At 45.8% G+C, this 21,316-nt stretch overlaps 1 protein-coding gene across 6 annotated transcripts in view; it reads left to right on the plus strand.

Moving 5' to 3' along the window:
• The window catches only part of LOC129831048 (receptor-type tyrosine-protein phosphatase U-like), a 295,005-nt gene that overhangs the window by 154,599 nt on the left and 119,090 nt on the right, over positions 1-21,316 (plus strand). For all 6 annotated transcript variants that reach the window (XM_055894045.1, XM_055894046.1, XM_055894047.1 and 3 more), the window contains exon 3: positions 18,032-18,303. In XM_055894045.1, coding sequence (XP_055750020.1) covers positions 18,032-18,303 — 272 coding nt within the window. The remainder of the gene's footprint in view (positions 1-18,031; positions 18,304-21,316) is intronic.

The raw sequence follows: 21,316 nt of genomic DNA on the forward strand, positions 1-21,316 counted from the left end.
AATTCACACAGGACAATTTAATTCCATAAAATAATGCAAATTAGCAGATAGACCGGTAAGCAGGACGGGCAAATGTATTTTCAGCGAATGGTATTTCCAGAAATTAATAAAAAGCATTATTTTGCAATTCAATTTTTTTCCTACTGGTCATTTTGGTCGGCAACAGTTTGATTTATTGGCTTAAATGCTTTTTTTATCGGCCAAAAGCAGACAATTGCTGGCTAACGGAAACCCTGGTGTGTGTGTGTGAATCGGAGGAGGCAACGAGAGCAAGAGCGAGAGAGAGAGTAATAGTAATAGTAATTGAGAGAGTGGGAGAAAGAGGGATATTGAGAGACAGAGAAAGAGTGTTGGTGAAAGAGATAGAGATTGAGTCTACAAAATTGAGGAAAAAAGAGTTGGGGAACAGTTTAGCTAGTGTGTCAGGTGCATCACAGTGAAAACATAATCCTGAATCTTAATTTCACCCCTACTTTCTCTCCCCAACACCATGGCAGTTGTTGTTTTCCATCCTTCATCCTCTGTGGTGGGGCTGTGTTGGTTTGCGAGTGTGTGTGTTAGGTTTGTCATCTCTCAGGGCAATGCCAGCTAGTGCGTGATTAATGGGAAATATAAGACCAGCCACAGTGCACGGCCTCCCATGGTAAGCACACACACACACACACACAGCGCACAACGCTTCTACAGAGCTCTTCGTCATTATTCAGAATGCTCTTTGTGAGCTAAGCCCCCAAATAATACATACATATGAGTACTGAACTGAGCGAGAAGTCATATCTCAAAGCTAAAGGAATAAAACATATCGTTCCTGGGTTGTATCTCATACAGCATGATGTATTGACACCTAGCTAAAATATACTTGTCCTAGACTTCAGCTTTATTTTGTACTGGTTCCATGCCTCATGTATTACATTTTAATGACCCATCCAGGTACCTGTCTCTTTTTGCAGGTGTACTGTGTTTTCTTCACTAACCAGGCCACACAAACTAGAGCCACACGAGTGTCCTTCCTACACAGGCTATTGAAGCAGATGACGAAGGTTATTCCAGCTGAAACATCCATGTTGGTGCAGGAATAAAGCCTGGGAGCAGCGTGTGTCGGCTTTCCTTTCTTTATGTCCTTTTCAAGCTCAAGTTTATTTGATATGTACAGTATTAGTAACTCATTGGAAATCATTACCACCGTGCCTGTAAAACTCAGGATCAGGGTTGCATGAAGAAGATGGACAGAGATACAGAGATACACTCAGTAAGGCAATACAGACATTCCTCTGTGTAGAGGGTTTCAGTTCCACTGCCTGGGGCTAGCTGTATGATGAGTCTTCAGTGTTCATGGAGTACTGTGACAGCTTTGCTCAATGAGCTTTATCCCATCTCTCAAGACCCTCAGAGCAGATCCTTAGAGCAGATCCTTAGAGCAGATCCTCAGAGCAGATCCTTAGAGCAGACTCAGAGCAGATCCTCAGAGCAGATCCTTAAAGCAGACCCTCAGAGCACATCCTTAAAGCAGACCCTCAGAGCACATCCTTAAAGCAGACCCTCAGAGCAGATCCTTAGAGCAGATCCTCAGAGCAGATCCTTAGAGCAGACCCTCAGAGCAGACCCTCAGAGCAGATCCTTAGAGCAGATCCTCAGAGCAGACCCTTAGAGCATATCCTCAGAGCACATTCTAAGAGCAGATCCTTGGAGCAAATCCTCAGAGCAGATCCTCAGAGCAGATCCTTAGAGCAGGGCACTTAGGTTGGAAGCACTGAGCCCGTATGGAGTAAGATACCTCATTTTTTAGAGGACTACCGTCAAGGTGTGTGTTTAGGCGCGTGCACATGAGTGTGTGCATGTGTGTGGACACGTTTTACAATAGTTGTAGAGTACCAAAATAGAAAAACAAATAATATTCAGAGATTTTTTTGCCGGTCCTCACATGTAAAAAGGCTTTTTTAGGGGTTAGGGTTAGAATTAGGGTTATGGGTTAGTAGTTAGGGTGAGGGGAAATAGGATTTTGAATGAATCCATTGTTGGTCCTCACAAGTATAGTAAGACATAGCTGTGTGTGTGTGTGTGTGTGTGTGTCCCACTTGTTCTGCTCTTAGGTAGCTTTTATGCCGCCAGCCTTGGTTTAGTCCCAGGGGAGATCATACTGCAATTGAATACACCAGTAGGATCTCAGTACTCTGAAGTGGCTCCAGACCCTGGTTGTAATAATGTGTCTGTTGTATGAATGGTTGAATGCTCAGCTAGCTACTCAAAAACTCTGAGTTCACTTGCCTTAGCAAGGTGAACGTCAGATACTTGGCTAGGTTTGGGCGGTATCCAAATTGTCATACCTTCGTACCGACCTTGTGCCATCCCGGGATATTCGGTAATACCGGCACTGAACATAAGGGAGGTGCTTTTTTCAAAGCCTCTGTAATCTGAGGGTTAGCAATGCTAACAAGTACATGTAAAATCCCATAGAGAATGCTAACGAGTGCATAGCAAACAATTTATACAATTTCTGAGCTAAACTATTTGCAGGACAGACATAGCTAACTAGCTACTAAATTAACAAACCAAATGCAGAACTGCAGAAAATTTAGCAATTGAAAAAATGTTACTATCTTTTCTCCCCAATTTTATTGTCTCATCGAGGCAACTCCCAAACGGGCTCGGGAGGCGAAGGTCGAGTCATGTGTCTTCCAAACCGTGCCTCTTAGCACCCGCCAGCTTAAACCTGTTACGGCTAGACGTGCCGCTAGCGGGACACCTCGACAACATCCGGTGAAATTGCAGAGCGCGAAATTCAAACTACAGAATTATAAATATTTAACTTTCATAAAATCAGAAGTGTAATACATCAAAATAAAGCTTAACTTCTTGTTAATCCAGCCGCTGTGTCAGATTTCAAAAATGCTTTACGGCGAAAGCACACCATGCGATTATCTGAGGACAGCGCCCCGCACACAAAACCATGAAAAACATTTTTCAACCAGGCAGGTGCGACACGAAAGTCAGAAATAGCGATATAATAAAATGCCTTACCTTTGAAGATCTTTTTCTGTTGGCACTCCAAAAGGTCCCAGTTACATCACAAATTGTCCTTTTGTTCGATAAAGTCCTTCTTTATATCCATAAAAACTCACGCTTCAGTCAATAATCCACCTGTTTCCCTCCATCAAAATACATACAAAGTGAATCCCAGACGTTACTAATAAACTTTTCCAAACAAGTCAAACAATGTTTATAATCAAACCTTAGGTACACTAATACGTAAATAAACGATAAAATCTAAGATGGAGAATCGTTATTGTCTTTACCGGAGAAAAATACTAAAGAACACGCTCTCATCCACGCGCTTGGAAACACTACAGCCCAAATTGGAGCCACCTAGAAAAACTAAAATATCTGGCAAATTTTTCCAAAAACCAGCATGAAACTCTTTCTAAAGACTGTTGACATCTAGTGGAAGCCCTAGGAACTGCAATCTGGGAGGATTTCGCCTTATAATAAAAGTGACAGCCATTGAAAACAGGCCGAATTTTTTTTGGGGGGGGATGGTTTGTCCTTGGGGTTTCGCCTGCGATATCAGTTCTGTTATACTCACAGACATTATTTTAACAGTTTTAGAAACTTTAGAGTGTTTTCTATCCAAACCAATTATATGCATATCCTAGCTTCTGGGCCTGAGTAACAGGCAGTTTACTTTGGGCACGCTTTTCATCCGGACGTCAAAATACTGCCCCCTAGCCCAAAGGGGTTTTAACCTGGAAGCCACCAATGTGTCAGAGGAAACACCATTCAACTGACGATCAAGTTCCGCCCGCAGCCGCTCGGGCCGCCACAAGGAGTCACTAGAATGCGATGAGCCAAGTTAAGCCCCCCCCCCCCCCCCCCCCCCCCCCGGCCAAACCCTACCCTAACCCGGACGATGCTGGGCCAATAGTGCACCACCCTATGGGACTCCCGATGATGGCCGGTTGTGTTACAGCCTGGGATCGAACCTTAGACCGCTGCGTCAGTCGGGAGGCCTCATTTAGCACATTTTAGACAGTTCACTTAATAGTTATAAGATATCTAGCTATCAAACATTTAGTTGTGATTTCCATAATGTAATTAGATCACCTGGTGTGTGCTGCACAACTTTGAGTGACTCACAAGGCTTTGGTCTCTCGTCTATGTGTGCTTGTAAACAAATACCATGTGACTGGGGACTACCGGTTGGCTTCATAATTAAATATTATATGAGAGGTGAAATGAAGAACGAAATCTTTATCTCATAGCGTATTGCAGAAGTTGACTGCAGGTATTTACTTAGAAGGTAGCTACAAATATACACATTTATAAAAAAATATATATATATTTTTTTTTAAATAAAAGTTTCAAAGTTATTGAAAAACCATCCCGTGGCTATTTCCAAATACTCTGGTATATGGTATATGCGGTATACCTCCCAAATCTACTTGGCACCAAGAGGAATAGATACGTCAACACGACAGAGAGACAGCAAAGTCATTAAAGAAAAGGGGAAAAGTAAGATGAGGTAGAAGTTGAACCGGAGGACTTGAAAGATGAGGGGAAGAGAGGACAGGGGGAGTCAGATTAGAGCATGCCATGCAGCAGTTGTTATGCAGAAGAGCGGAGTCTGAGACTCCTAAACACTTTGAACGTTTTCTAATTCATCACTGTCGTCAGGCGGGTGTTTTGGAGGATGCGGCGAGGTAGAGAGCAGCTGTGTAGTGGCCCGACCAGGACGGCGTTTGCCTTGCAGGACCAGCTCTCTGATTGATCACCTCTCTACAGGCATGGGATCTCCAGCCCTGCTGTTAACTGGCCGGCGAGGAAAAAGAGAGAGAGACTTTCAAAGCCTTGATTAAGGCAAAGACAGAGACAATCCCGGTGATGAGAACCCTGGCTCCTCTCTATCGCTCTCGCTCCTGTCTATGTCATAATGCTCTGTCAATCTCTTTCCTTCTCACTCACCCACCCTTCTCCCTCACTGCGTCCTGCTAGCTGCTGATTCTCCCTCCCTGCGTCCTGCTAGCTGCTGTTTATCCCTCACTGCGTCCTGCTAGCTGCTGATTCTCCCTCACTGCGTCTTGCTAGCTGCTGATTCTCCCTCACTGCGTCCTGCTAGCTGCTGATTCTCCCACACTGCGTCCTGCTAGCTGCTGATTCTCCCTCACTGCGTCCTGCTAGCTGCTGATTCTCCCTCACTGCGTCCTGCTAGCTGCTGATTCTCCCTCCCTGCGTCCTGCTAGCTGCTGATTCTCCCTCACTGCGTCCTGCTAGCTGCTGATTCTCCCTCACTGCGTCCTGCTAGCTGCTGATTCTCCCTCACTGCGTCCTGCTAGCTGCTGATTCTCCCTCACTGCGTCCTGCTAGCTGCTGATTCTCCCTCACTGCGTCCTGCTAGCTGCTGATTCTCCCTCACTTCGTCCTGCTAGCTGCTGATTCTCCCTCCCTGCATCCTGCTAGCTGCTGATTCTACCTCCCTGCGTCCTGCTAGCTGCTGATTCTCCCTCACTGCGTCCTGCTAGCTGCTGATTCTGACTCCCTGCGTCCTGCTAGCTGCTGATCCTCCCTCACTGCGTCCTGCTAGCTGCTGATTCTCCCTCACTGCGTCCTGCTAGCTGCTGATTCTCCCTCACTGCGTCCTGCTAGCTGCTGATTCTCCCTCACTGCGTCCTGCTAGCTGCTGATTCTCCCTCACTTCGTCCTGCTAGCTGCTGATTCTCCCTCCCTGCATCCTGCTAGCTGCTGATTCTACCTCCCTGCGTCCTGCTAGCTGCTGATTCTCCCTCACTGCGTCCTGCTAGCTGCTGATTCTGACTCCCTGCGTCCTGCTAGCTGCTGATTCTGACTCCCTGCGTCCTGCTAGCTGCTGATCCTCCCTCACTGCGTCCTGCTAGCTGCTAATTCTCCCTCACTGCGTCCTGCTAGCTGCTGATTCTCCCTCACTGCGTCCTGCTAGCTGCTGATTCTCCCTCCCTGCGTCCTGCTAGCTGCTGATTCGCCCTCACTGCGTCCTGCTAGCTGCTGATTCTCCCTCCCTGCGTCCTGCTAGCTGCTGATTCTCCCTCACTGCGTCCTGCTAGCTGCTGATTCTCCCTCACTGCGTCCTGCTAGCTGCTGATTCTGACTCCCTGTGTGTAGCTGAACTGTAATGATGATGGGGCCTGAGTTGGTGTACCATTTGAACGCTGTAGTCCCCAGGAGAGTGTCACTGACGTGTGTTGAATCATATGGCTCAGCTATTACACAGCATTACATTATTTATCTGCCAGTAACATACCCTTGACACCCTGCTCTCCCTTACGCCTTGCTCCAGCTGACCCTGCTACCGGAATTACTACCGCACCACCGCTGCTGACGCCGCACCTGTTACCCTATTTGTAAAGGCGATGCTTCTCACATTAACGTCTTGGCTCACGCACACGCACGCGCACGCGCGCACACACACACACACACACACACACACACACACACACACACACACACACACACACACACACACACACACACACACACACCCTCCTACACCATTTTCACACTTTCACTATTGGATTCCTAACATCAGTCACAGTGCCCTAGTAGGGGAGGATATGTGGAGGTGAGAGTTAGATCGAAATAGAGCTAGTGAAGGAGTTATAAACTGAAGGTTCAGAGCCGTTGACGTAGTCGCTAACGCTCCTCACATTTCCTCAGAAATGAATGTAGTTTGATAAAAATGTGCAGTGTAGTAAGAAGGTGTCATCCCCCTCCGAGCTAGGTTGAAGACAATTGGACATCTTTTGATGCACAACAGTGGGTTTGTGCAGTATATAACACACAGCACGCAATTACGCATGCACACACACATACACTCTGACAGGTCGAAGGGCAGTGAAGTTCCATTTCCTATTCCCTTGTGGCATTCTCTCTGCCTCTCTTTCTCTTTCACCCGTCTCAAACAGAGTGTCTGGAAGTTCTCTCCTCTGTCCCCCTTTTCTCTCAAAGTGCGTCCCTCTCTGTCATGGATTAATTGGATTCTTTGACCCAGTACCTGATTGTGCCCCGTAGCTGCCCTGCTTGGGGTGTCATGGGTCTGGTGGGAGAAGGAGGCTGGGCCTAGCGGTGCTTCAGGGACCGTGTGTGTCACCAGCCCCCCCACACACTCTGTCTATTCAGGCACATTGTTTATCTGCCACTCCCTCTGTCACCCCTCATGGGACAGAAACAGCAGGCAAACAAGTCCCCATGCTGTTGTTATAGGTCACAGCCACTGTCATTGCTATTGTTGTCTTGTTGTTTCTGGACCATGCTAGGGGATCCATGGCCCAGGGAATGGGTAAACAAAGATGGCACCCTATAGATAGCGCACCCCTTCTGACCAGAGCTCTATGAGCCCTGATTAAAAGTAGTGCACTAAATAGGGAATAGGGTGCCATTTGGGATGGTAGACTAGACTGGCTGGTACCACACACCCCTATTGTTCTGAAGCAGTCAGGCTGAGTCAGCTCGGACTCTCACATATACTGATCTAGTAAACCAATGTTTTTATACCAGAGATCTGTTTCTTTAAATGTCAAATACGGTGTTTGATTATGTAGAAAACATTTCAGCATTTACTTTGTATTGCATATTCTGTTACACAGTATATGACATTCAACCACTCTCACGGCAATCCTCAATTTTGCACAGAAAATAAAGAGTAACATTGTCATATCTCTGCCCTGATATTGTCCCCCCTAGCTGTTCACTAAGTAAGCACGGAGTTTGTTTTGAATTCCATAGCTATGCTGAATGGCCGTGGGCACTGGCCTGGGGTTCGTTCTTTTATGGGGCCTCCTCATGTGTTTGTTTCCTCCTTGGGCTTTCATTGGTCAAGCCTTATCACTGATGATTTGTAGGTGGCTGTCCATAGTGGATGTGACAAGGATTAGGACGATATGCTCGTAAATGCCTGATGGACTAAAGAACGGCGTGTTTCCATGTGTGTGTTACTGTGTCTGTGTGTGTGTGTTATGCTCGTAAAGGTTTGATGGACTGATAGAACAGCGGGTGTTTTCTCCTCCTCGTCCTCAGCCGGAGATGCTTATTATACTGATTGATGACTATTGTTTTCAATTACCAACAGCTTTATTTGCGAGAAGCCGTCACCATTAAACTGCAGCTATGCAGGATGTGAATTAAGATCCTGGGTTACAAACGTCTTTCAATTATATCTGCCTGAGTGATGGGTTTTGTGTGTGTGTTTGGTGGAGCGATGACTTTTGAATGAGTAAAAGCTTTTGAATAAGTAGGCAGTGCGTGCCTCTAAAAGACTGAGGAGCACAAATGAACATGAAGTAATGCCTGTTTTGTTTTTCCTTTTTTGAACAATGCCGGCCAAGAACATTGGCTGAGGCTGAAGCTTTGTGTCTGAGGAGGTAAATCAGATCTGAGCAAGGTTGTTTTGGAAAGCCCATTGGATGCTTTGTGTTTGTGGCGACCAATCAGAGCTGAAGGAGGACATTTTTTGAAAAGCGCACATGCAGCCTTTTGTTGTGTATCGTTGGGCCGTTGGGCCGTTGGGCTGCTCTCTCAAGATGATTTGATTCATTGAGATCAGACTGGTGCCCCCCATTCACCCCATTCATTCAGCGACAGATTCAAAATGTAAACCACCCTGTTTTAATCCATCAGTGTGCCATGTGTTCTGGCGTAGGATTAAAGAGACACATTGTTTTGTTGGCGTACCCTACTTTAGAGAAGAGAACACCAAGGCTTATAGGGCAAGTAGTGTGTGCCCCCTACTGCCCAAAACATGTAACTTACCCAACATGTATGACTTGTTGCTAGAGATATTTAAGACAAGTTACAAGTTATTACTGTGGTGAAGATGTAGGCTACAGATTGACACTTACCATGATATAATGTCAAGTTGAAGCACTCTGGTTCAGACTACTTGACCCCTAAGCTTAGCTCCCTATTCAACCTCTCTACTCTCTCGACCACTTGACTTCTTCCACATGTTGTTACGTTACAGCCTTATTCTAAAATTGATTAAATAAAAAAATGTCTTCATCCGTCTACACACAATACCCCATAATGACAAAGCGAAAAAAGGGTTTTCGAAATTTTAGCAAATGTTTACATAATATTCAGACCCTTTGCTTTGAGACTTGAAATTGAGCTCAGGTGCATCCTGTTTCCATTGATCATCCCTGAGATGTTTTGACAACTTGATTGGAGTTCACTTGTGGTAAATTTAATTGATTAGACATGATTTGGAACGGCACACATCTGTTTATATAAGGTCTCACAGTTGACGATTCATGTCATAGCAAAAACCAAGCCATGAGGTCGAAGGAATTCTCCGTAGAGCTCCGAGATATGATTGTGTCGAGGCACAAATCTGAGGAAGGGTACCAAAGCATTTCTGCAGCATTGAAGGTCCGCAAGAACACAGTGGTCTCCATCATTCTTAAATGGAAGAAGTTTGGAACCACCAAGACTCTTCCTAGAGAACTGAGCAATTGGCGGAGAAGGGCCTTGGTCAGGGAGGTGACCAAGAACCCGATGGTCACTTTGACAGAGCTCCAGAGTTGCTCTGTGGAGATGGGAGAACCTTCCATAAGGACAACCATCTCTGCAGCACTCCACCAATCAGGCCTTTATGGTAGATTGGCCAGATGGAAGCCACTCCTCAGTAAAAGGCACATGACAGCCCGCATGGAGTTTGCCAAAATGGCCCTAAAGGACTCTCAGACCATGAGAAACAAGATTCTATGGTCTGATGAAACCAAGATTGAACTCTTTGGCCTCTTTGGAGATCCTTGTCGAAAACCTGCTCCAGAGCATTCAGGACCTCAGACTGGGGGTGAAGGTTCACCTTCCGTCAGGACAACGACCCTATGCACACAGCCAAGACAACGCAGGAGTGGCTTCGGGACAAGTCTCTGAATGTCCTTGAGTGGCCCAGCCAGAGCCCAGACTTGAACCTGATCGCACATCTCTGGAGAGAAATGGAATTAGCTGTGCAGCAGCGCTCCCCATCCAACCTGACAGAGCTTGAGAGGATCTGCAGAGAAGAATGGGAGAAACTCCCCAAATACAGGTGTGCCAAGCTTGTAGCGTTATACCCAAGAAGACTCAGTGCTGTAGTCGCTGCCAAAGGTGCTTCAGCAAAGTACTGAGTAAAAGGTCTGAAAACGTATCTAAATGTGATATTTACTTTTTTTTTTATACAGTTGAAGTCGGAAGTTTACATACACCTTAGCCAAATACATTTATACTCAGTTTTTCACAATTCCTGACATTTAATCCTAGTAAAAATTCCCTGTCTTAGGTCAGTTAGGATCACCACTTTATTTTAAGAATGTGAAATGTCAGAATAATAGTAGAGAGAAGGATTTATTTCAGCTTTTATTTCTCTCATCACATTCCCAGTGGGTCAGAAGTTTACATACACTCAATTAGTATTTGGTAGCATTGCCTTTAAATTGGTTAACTTGGGTCAAACGTTTCATGTAGCCTTCCACAAGCTTCCCACAATAAGTTGGGTGAATTTTGGCCCATTCCTCCTGACAAACCTGGTGTAACTGAGTCAGTTTTGTAGGCCTCCTTGTTTGCACACGCTTTTCCAGTTCTGCACACATTTTCTATGGGATTGAGGTCAGGGCTTTGTGATGGCCACTCCAATACCTTGACTTTGTTGTCCTTAAGCCATTTTGCCACAACTTGGAAGTATGGTTGGGGTCATTGTCCATTTGGAAGACCCATTTGCAACCAAGCTTTAACTTCCTGACTGATGTCTTGAGATGTTGCTTCAATATATCCACATAATTTTCCTCCCTCATGGTGCCATCTATTTTGTGAAGTTCACCAGTCCCTCCTGCAGGAAAGCACCCCTACAACATGATGCTGCCACCCCTGTTCTTCACAGTTGGGATGGTGTTCTTCGGCATGCAAGCTTCCCCCTTTTTCCTCCAAATATAACGATGGCCATTATGGCCAAACAATTCTATTTTTGTTTCATCAGACCAGAGGACATTTCTCCAAAATGTACGATCTTTGTCCCCATGTGCAGTTGCAAACCGTAGTCTGGCTTTTTAATGGCGGTTTTGAAGCAGTGGCTTCTTCCTTGCTGAGTGGCCTTTCAGGTTATGTCGATATAGGACTCGTTTTGCTGTGGATATAGCTACTTTTGTACCTGTTTCCTCCAGCATCTTCACAAGGTCCTTTGCTGTTGTTCTGGGATTGATTTGCACTTTTCAAACTAAAGTACGTTCATCTCTAGGAGACAGAGCACGTCTCCTTCCTGAGCGGTATGACGGCTGCGTGGTCCCATGGTGTTTATACTTGCGTACTATTGTTTGTACAGATGAACATGGTACCTTCAGGCATTTGGAAATTTCTCCCAAGGGTGATCCAGACTTGCGGAGGTCTACAAATTGTTTTCTGATGTCTTGGCTGATTTATTTCGATTTTCCCATGATGTCAAGCAAAGAGGCACTGAGTTTGAAGGTAGGCCTTGAAATACATCCACAGGTACACCTCCAATTGACTCAAATTATGTCAATTAGCCTATCAGAAGCTTCTAAAGCCATGACATCATTGTCTGCAATTTTCCAAGCTGTTTAAAGGCACAGTCACCTTAGTGTATGTTAACCTATGGCCCACTGGAATTGTGATACAATGAATTATAAGTTAAGTAATCTGTCTGTAAACAATTGTTGGAAAAATTACTGGTTTAAAAACGAGTTTTAATGACTCCAACCTAAGTGTATGTAAACTTCCGACTTAAACTGTATATAAAAAATTGCCAAAGAATCTAAAAAACAGTTTTTGCTTTACCATTATAGTGTATTGTGTGTAGATTGATTGAAAAAAAACCTAACAATTAAATCAATTTTAGAATAAGGCTGTTGCATAACAACATGTGGAAAAACTCAAGTGGTCTGAATACTTTCCGAATGCACTGTATGTGGGGCCAGGTTGTGAACATGTCTCTGGCCAGGGCTTTGTCTCCTCTCTGCCTCAAGGTGATCTGCATGCAACTCAGCTCTCTCTGCAACTCCCTGCTCTCCTCCAGATGCACTTACGCCGCTGGCACTCAGCAGGGCTGTAACTGATACTGTCTTATCACTCTGACTGGATGTAGGGGGAGCACTGGGCCCTGGTCCAAACTGGCAGACCTCATACCTGGGCTGGGTATCAACTGCACTGCAGTGCCGCTGAGAGCCAGTGATAGTCAGTGATAGTACAAGAGAGGGAGAGAGAAACACATAGACTGAGAAACAGGGAAACATAGAAAATAGTTCAAGGCGTTTCTGTACTGCTATTTTCTCCTCTCAGGGATGTTTTTATTAACCAGCCTCAGGTTATTCTACCTGGGAACACATGCTCATGTTGCAGAGCCATGAAATAGCTCACCCTCTTCCCACCCAACACAGTCTCCTTACAGGGCATGGTTAGTGTCTCCTTCCTTCCTTCCTTCCTTCCTTCCTCCATGTTTCCTCTCCATAAAGACCTGATGTCTGAGGTATTTCTGTATCTCCGCTCTGGTGATAGAAAAACAAACTAATTTAAGAGAATGTCTTGTTCGCATGTTTCTAGATCCTTGTTACAGTACAGTACACGCAGAGCCAGCGAGCCACCCTACCACCCTACCACCCAGTCAGCCAGCCATCCAGTGTGCTGACAACCCTATACCCTCTCCAACCCCTCCCCCTGTCTGCCAAAGCATCTCCATACTGTATAACACTCCTCTCCTTCCCAGAAGTGCTTTCTTTCTTTCTTGTGTGTGATCTACTATTTGTTTCATCTCAGTACCTCGCAGGCTTCTCTTTTCTGTTTCTCCGTGTTCCTCACCTCCTCTCGTCTTTTCTAAAACAGGGCACGTGGCTCCCTTCTTCTCCATGGTGGGACATGCTGCTGTAACAGAGGGCTTAGCAGTGAACTTTGAGGGAGATCGAGGATTCCTGAAGACATTAATGAAGTAATTTACAGTTGGGGAAGGGAGGCAGGCCAAATGTAGTCAGAGAGAGAAAGAGACAGGTTGAGGGTGTGTGTTTACAGTGCTGCTACAGGGAAAGGGGATACCTAGTCAGTTGTACAACTGTCTTCCACATGTAACCCAGCCCCTCTGAATCAGAGAGGTGCGGGGGGCTGCCTTAACCGACGTCATCGGCGCCCGGGGAGCAGTTGTTGTTTGGGGTTAACTGCCTTGCTCAAGGGCAGCACAGCAGATTTTAAACCAGCGACCCTTTGGTTACTGGCCCATCGCTCTTAAACGCTAGGCTACCTGCCACCCCACTATAACAAAGACAGTTCAGGCCTTGCATACAGTGACTAGCTGTGACGTTGACTCCTCTACCAGCAAAAGAGGCTGTCATTCATTATACAGTGTCAATATCAAGTCAATCCCTTCAAGCTTAGTAATAATTCATTTTTTTGGGGTAACCGAGTCCCGGCCGTCTGTTTAGATCCCGTCCCTCACCTTGGGAATCGTGTTAGCTCCAAACCCAAGATCCAGACGGACTCTGATTGTTTGTGTACGGAAGTTAGCTGTATGTGTGTGTGTTTGTGTAGCTAGAGTCTCTCTATGTTGCATTCATGAGCAGCTGGTGTTGGTTAGCCCATTTCCCATTTGCACAGTGTAAGCACTGTGTCACTTTGTAAATGGCAGAATCTGCATTGGTGCCTTTCGGCCTCAGTGAACACAACACAGCACAGCGAGCTCAGTGCCCTGCCAACCAGCTCTACAGATCACACATTACAGCAGCACACACACTCACGGACAAATAGCAAGGCAAATCTGCATGTTCCCAATCGACCACCGCAACTGCCCTTCAAATATCATCTGAGGTGAAAGTAGCCTGAGGTTACAGTATTAAAAAACAAAAACACTAACAAATGAATCCGCAAAATACAAAAACAGTAGGGATTGAACATTTCCGGATGACCTTCTCCGAATGCCCCCAATCAGCAGTGGAAATAGACTAACACACACATAAACATAATAATAATAATAATAAAGGCCGATTGGACACACACCAACACCAAGTTGATTAACAAACACGTTGCCTGGCAGACTGCAAGACTGTTATTTAACCTCTTGATCAAACAGAAAATAGCATAAAAATAACAGAAAAGCATTGATAGAATACTGTGATTAAAATGCATGATGTTTGGCTGTGAACGATGGTGTTGTCTGGCTTCAGAATATGCCGGCTGAGTTATACAAAACATTATTGATGGGAGCGGAGCCAGAAAGCTTCAAAAATGGTGGAGGAGAGAAATATAAAGATAAAGGCTACGAACGTCGAGGCTCTCGCTATCTTACTTGCTCTATCTCTCTCAATTAAATTCAAAGGGCTTTATTGACCATGGGAAACATATGTTTACATTGCCAAATAAAAGTGAAATTGATAACAAATAAAAGTGAAATAAGCAATCAAAAATCTCTCTCACCATCTCTACCTCTCTCACCCTCTCTCTTCATTTCCCCCCTTCTTTCTCTCCCTATATATCTCCCCCCCTCTTCCTCCTGGTGTGTGTGATAAAAGCAGTGAGACCTGGGACTCTGGGTCCCACCCTATATGCCATATCTGACGTTCTGATAGGAATGCAGAAAGTCGGAGCTGTGCCCTAATCTCTTAATGTGTGTGTGTTCCCTCATCTTTGGCAGGGCTAGCCAGGGTTACAGGGGAGCCTTATCTGCCTTTATGGATTGATGGAGAATATTTCAGCAGCTCCGGATATTTTTAAACCAAGTTAAAGAGTCTATGCGTGTGTGTACTTGCTTTTCTGTGTGTGTACTTGCTTTTCTGTGTGTGTACTTGCTTTTCTGTGTGTGTACTTGCCTCTCTCTGTGTGTGTGTACTTGCCTCTGTGTGTGTGTGTACTTGCCTCTCTGTGTGTGTGTGTACTTGCCTCTGTGTGTGTGTGTACTTGCCTCTGTGTGTGTGTGTGTGTACTTGCCTCTCTCTGTGTGTGTGTACTTGCCTCTGTGTGTGTGTGTACTTGCCTCTCTGTGTGTGTGTACTTGCCTCTCTGTGTGTGTTTCACTCCTCAAGGATGGACAGGAAAGGTTACCAGAAGCTGTTTTATTTCTAATGAATGCATTTATAAAATGGACTGACTCAATCCCGCTCAGGTGAATGATGGCAATTTGGTATGTTTAGCAGACACAGTATTAACCCATGTCTTTAGACTCACTTTGAGCTTTAGCTTCCATTTTCTCTTGAAGTATATTCACCTTCTGAAAAAGATGTCCCAGACAGTTCATCATATCAGCTCTTGATGAAAAAATAACACGATTCAGTTATTTGTTTTTAGTGGATTATGGCCTCCATATTAGGAAGTCCCTCATTTGTCAGTTGCGTTTAGTCTGATAATGAATGGGTTTCCTAATCTGACTGCTGCAGTTTCCTAAGTGGCCACTAGGTGGCTGCAACTGTGCGATAAGGGTAAATCTGCCTCAGTGAGTGTAATAATGTTTTGCATAGATAGATTATAATAAATCTTAATTTGATTTCCATACAGGCTCCAGGGCCTGTCAGAATTAGTTAGACATATTTTAATCTTCACTCGTTCTCTCTCCCTGCCTTCCAGCACTGTTCAACAACTAGAAGCTTCCTATTTTCAGAGGAAGAATTGTGTGAGATTGGGTTACAGTTGGTAAACAAGACAATGCGTTACCATTGCTATGCCAGGGTCAATTCAATTCCAGCTAATGTCTTTGTTGTCTATCTATTGGTCACAGCACTCATCTCATACCCTACCCAATACAGCTTTCTCCCTCTCTCACACATAGGCCTGTTACCTGGTCTCAAATCTCAAACTAGAAAGGGAAAAGTAGTTCAGTTGCGTGCTGATCTTGCGAGAAAAGCAATTTAGCCTCGTGGCCCAAAAAGCCTCCAGGAGTCTCCACACATCAGAGGCATGGTGACAGTGAGGGCGAAGGGGCCAGTAGTGGCTAAGTCGATGCCTGCTCTGGTCCAAATCTGGATGTAGGTGAGATTCTAAGGGAAGCGAGGGGAAAATCATTGTTTTCTGAGAATACTGCCTGCTAGTCCCCCTGAGGAGGAGAAGCTGCTAGTAGGAATTTAGTGAAGGTTTGACGGTTCTGTCTGGGCTGGGTTCAGGGTCGAGGTCAGGGAAGATGGGATAGGAGAGGATGAGAAAAGAGACCGGAGGGATGTTTTGTCCAGACAGGGATCAGGAAAGAGAAGAGCGAGGAAAGGGATGTAGGGGTGTTTTGGACAGTAAAGGGGACTCAAGGTTTTGAGACTGTAAGAGGTTTTTAAACACTGAGCAGCCCTGTGCTGTGACCTGGCTGATGTAGGTCTTGGTTGTTCTGGGGAATCACAACTTTTGATGCGAACGACTGAATTTTCTTCTGTTTTTTTCCTTGTTCTGTCCGTGAGCAAGCAAAGCAAACCGACAAGACCAGGGTTTCATTGAACCAGCACCACCTGTTTGTCTGTGTTACCTTCTATTGTGGTTTTTTGGTGTGTGTTTTGTTTTTCTCTGATTTGGGCAAAGTAGCATTGCAAAATTCCCAGGTTTTCCCAGAAATCCTGGTTGGAAGATTCCCGAAATCAGGAGAAAATAAGCAAGAAATCCTGAATCCAATGCATTTTCAGGAAAGTTACTGGAATTGTGCAACCCGAGGACAAGGTGATGAGGAATTGCAGTGAGGAGAGGCAGCCTGTCTGAAAGGCATGTTGAGGTCACAGTGCTGAAGCTGTAGAGACATACTATAGGTCACATGCTGTACTACCTCCCTATGAAGGCAGCCAGCGCCAGCCTGAGGTCAGGGACAGAGAGAGATAAGGTCCCCAAGGAGCTGTAGTATCTTAATCACTCTACCTGCTGAGGAGAGAGGGAAGAGGAGGAGAAGAAAGGAGGGAGTGGAGCTCTCACTTCCAGGAAGGTCACTGGGATTTGGGCCTGAGCCCATCGCTCTTTGTTTGTTTGTTTGTTTGTTTGTTTGTGTGTGTGTGTGTGTGTGTGTGTGTGTGTGTGTGTGTGTGTGTGTGTGTGTGTGTGTGTGTGTGTGTGTGTGTGTGTGTGTGTGTGTGCGTAATCACTGGTGTTCAAAGTACTCCCTAGATTGCCATTACAGCCTAATAACAGTGTCAGTGTGATTAATGGCAGTAGAAGTGGCAGGGCACTGAGTCCCTGATTACACACTCATTCAAGTACATCACCCATCCTGTCCTGCCCTTCCATAGAGAATACACTACAGCTGTGTCTTTAAAGCACTTAGAAGATTGCTTCGGTAACAAATTCCAATACTGTGACCCATTGATCATTATTAGAAGATTAGAATGGTTAGAATGATACTCTTTTGGGATTCCCTCATGAACACTGTCCCCAATCTGGTGTGATCAACATGGACATCTCCCTATCACTCATTCTCTCTTTCTTTGACTCATTCTGTTTCTCGCTCTCTCTCTCGCTCTCTCTCTCTCTCTCTCTCGCTCTCTCTCATCCAATGAGGTGTGTGGACAGCTGTGAAGGCAAATCTCCCTCTGTTTGTCGGGTTGTCTGTTTGACACCTGTGTCATGGCCAGGCGACAGGCTACAACCTTGAGTGCCGAGGGGATGAGAGAGCGAATCAGAAGGGGAGGGATGAGAGACTGTGAACCTCAGTCTCTAAATGAAATTCTGTCTGTCTTCTCCCTGTCTGTCCATAAAACAGAGCTTTGAACAGGGGAGATCTGAGGCATTGTGGCAGACAAAGAAACCCTTATACGGTCTGAGAGAGAGGTAGAGAGAGGTAGAGAGAGGTAGAGGCCACAGGAGGCTGCTGAGGGGAGGACGGCTCATAATCATGAGGGAATGGAATGGAATCAAACACATGGAAACTATGTGTTCTAAACCATTCCATTGATCCCATTCCATCCATTACTGTGAGCCCGTCCTCCACAATAAAGGTGCCACCGGTCGCCTGTGCTAGAGACAGAGGTAGAGCAGAGGAATGCTTTCCCTCAAATCATGGAGATTTCCCTAAAGTTCTGTCTCTGTTGACAGGAATTGCATTATAACCATCTGACCCTGTCTCCTCCCTGCTGTCCCCCAGGGTCGTTCATGATGGTGAACTCGTCCCAGCATGCCGCGGGGCAGCGGGCCCACCTCCTCCTCCGTTCGCTGAGTGAGAATGACACGCACTGCATCCAATTCAGCTACTTCCTGTACAGCCGCGACGGCCACTCCCCCGGGGACTTGCAGCTCTACATCCGGGTCAACGGGGGGCCGCGGGGAAGCGCCGTCTGGAACGTCTCCGGGTCACATGGACGCCAGTGGCACCAGGTGGAGCTAGCCGTTAGCACATTCTGGCCCAGTGAATACCAGGTGAGCGCTAATGATACATATGTGTTAACACATACATTATGCTAATTCTATGTCTAAAGCTATGTCGTTGGCACCTTCTGGCCAAGCAAATACCAGGGGAGAGACAATGCTATGCTAATGCTACATCGACAGTAATATGGATCTATAACCAGGTGAGGGTTAGGGTGAGTGGCACCAGATGGAGCTAGCCGTTAGCACCTTCTTGCCCAGTGATTACCAGGTGAGTGCTAACTAATGGTTGGTTGGTTGATTGATTAATTACGCATACAGTACCAGTCAAAAGTTTGGACACACCTACTCATTCCAGGGTTTTTGTTAATTTTTACTATCTTCTACATTGTAGAATAATAGTGAAGACATCAAAACTATGAAATAACACATATGGAATCATGTAGTAACCAAAAAAGTGTTAAACAAATCAAAATATATTTTATATTTGAGATTCTTCAAAGTAGCCACCCTTTGCCTTAATGGCAGCACTCTTGGCATTCTCTCAACCAGCTTCATGAAGTAGAAAATCCCTTGAATGAGTAGGTACTGAATGTTCTATTCCAGCACTGATTAAACTGCAGCTGCGGGCCGCAAACTATGCCAGAGACGGGCCAATATTGGTTCACCATAGTATGCTTGCTAGCTGGGAATCATCAAGCCTTTAATTCGTTTAATCTATTGTGATTGTGCTCCTGGAACAGAGCAAATATGTGCAAATGACCAGTTGGTCCCAGAGGAGTGGGTAGGGAAACACTCCTGCACTATTTCATAGTGACATGGGAGTATAAATGTACTATATTAGAGTATTTGTTTTATGTTTACATATATGTATGGCTTAATTTCCCCCAGTGCAGCAGAGTCATAAATATCTCTTTGTTCTGCCCTGGGTTTAGTCGATGGTGTTGTTATGGCTAGTGTGTGTGTGTGTGTGTGTGTGTGTGGTGGGCTGTTTGGAAGCAGCCTCATTAAATCCTATGATTTATACCTCGAGCTGTCTCTCATTCGCCCTCCTCCAAAACGCCCTTAACGAGAAGCCAATAGCTGTGTGTCTGTGTGTGGGTTTCTCTGTGTGTGTGTGTGTTTCTGTGTATGCCTGTGCGTCTGTTCTGTGTGCATGTTTTCTATCCCTTTGAAATCAATGGCAGCAGTAAAGGATTGTGGGAGTGAGTGTGGCTCAGCTGAACAGTCAATTGACCTCAATTCTGTGTGACCCTCAGTAGAGGAGAGTCTGCCTCCATCACCTTGGTCTGCTCTCAGAGTTCTGAGCCTGGTCCCAGACACATCTCAATAAATCAACACATCCTAAATGAGATTAGGCCCCGGTGTGGATCAATGTTGTGTGGTAGTCTCCTCAGCTTCCAGGCCAACAACACAACCCCATGGTGATTAAGAGTTAATGCTTTTCTTCCTCTCTTGTGCAGCAACATCAAAAGGTTCTCTCGCCCCCGCCACAGTCTCCCACCTTTTTCACACGGTGGAAGAGGGTGTGTGTGTGTCTGTGTGTGTGTGTTACCATTTGAAGGGAAAGCGGATATGGGACACAGGGGCGTTGGGATCCAATATCCAATCAGACCAAGCCTTGCCTGGCCTGGTGGTTAGGTGAAAGTAGAGCTGTGTTTGTTGCGTCTGTCTGAAATTAGAAATGCATTACCGGTATAATTTACCACCCTGATAATGTGTGTGTACGCTGAAGCAGCCTGGGTGTTATGTGTTATATAAGTGGAAATGAAGATGTGTGGGTGGGTGTGACGTCTTAAGTCTTCCCCCCAGGTACACAGACATACACGGGACAGATTGCTTTGTTGGTCCCATAGAGCAGTAAGAGGTTCTGCTGCAAGTAATGAAGCAGGTAAAAGACTGAGAGGATGACCGGTGCAGGGTTTTAATCCTGCCCTGCAGAGATGCGTCTCTCGGAATGTGCTGTCTCACTGCAGTCTCACTGCCGCCCATGTCCCCCCCCCCCTTCCCCCTCTCCTTTTCACCCCCCTATTCCTTTCCCCTTCTCTGCCATGATCTATCTTCTACTCTTTCCCCCTCTCTCTCTGTCCTCCTCTCCCTTTCTCTCTCTGTCACAGCTCAAAGTGCTAGTGAAGGCCCCAGAGGGCCCACTCATCCAATCCCCCAGATAAGGATCAATGTCCAGCAGTCCCAGCCAACAGATCGGCCCCACTGGACCCTGACCAACAGCCAGGAACAGACAGACAGAGAAGAGAGAAGAGAGAGACCAGAGAGAGAAGAAGAGAGAAAGGGACTGCTTCACATGGGCTTTAAAAGAAAGAGGGAGCGAGAGAGAGATAGGTGAGGGAGAGCGAGAGAGATGGAGATCAGGTTTCCCTGAGAAACCCCCAGGGGCCAGCAGGAGACAGCCTGGAGGAGAAAGATGGACTACGTGCTCTGTAGTTGGAGATTGATCAGAGACGGAGCTAGCTATAGCCCCCCCCCCCAAAGCAATCACAAAGAACAGAGCAGTCAGTGAAGTGCCATTACCATTCATTGTCTCTGCCTCAAGTAAAAGTAGACTATTCAGATGTGTCTTGTCGGCTAGCGTGTAGGTTAGAAGCGTGCTACTTTGGTATCAGTGGCAGGTGAACAGTCCCAGTCTTTTGATATCTTAAAGAGGGAGAGTTGAGGTGATTGAGTTTAATAGGAGAAGTAGCTGCAAACACTATCTGAATATTCTATGAAGCTCTCAAGACGTTCTCCTCGTTTTGTGAAATCCTGCTTAGGAACGAAGTTAATAGACGTTGCACTAAAGACTAAAGAGAGATAAAGACAGAGAGTGATCACAGCTGCCCTCAGACTTAAATGTGTCTCTCCTCAGTCTCTGTCTCTCTCTCCACATCTCCCTAACAATCTCTCTGTCTCTCTCTCTCTCCACATGTATCTCTGTCTCTCTGTCTCTCTCTCCTCTCCCCACCTCTCTCTTGGGCTCTCTTCCCTCTGTCTGTCTCTCTCCACATCTCTCTGACTAACTCTGTCTGTTTCACTCTGTCTCTCTCTCCTCTCCCCATGTCTCTCGCGG

The sequence above is a fragment of the Salvelinus fontinalis genome, chromosome 32 (assembly GCF_029448725.1).
Source record: "Salvelinus fontinalis isolate EN_2023a chromosome 32, ASM2944872v1, whole genome shotgun sequence".
Taxonomy (NCBI): Eukaryota; Metazoa; Chordata; class Actinopteri; order Salmoniformes; family Salmonidae; genus Salvelinus; species Salvelinus fontinalis.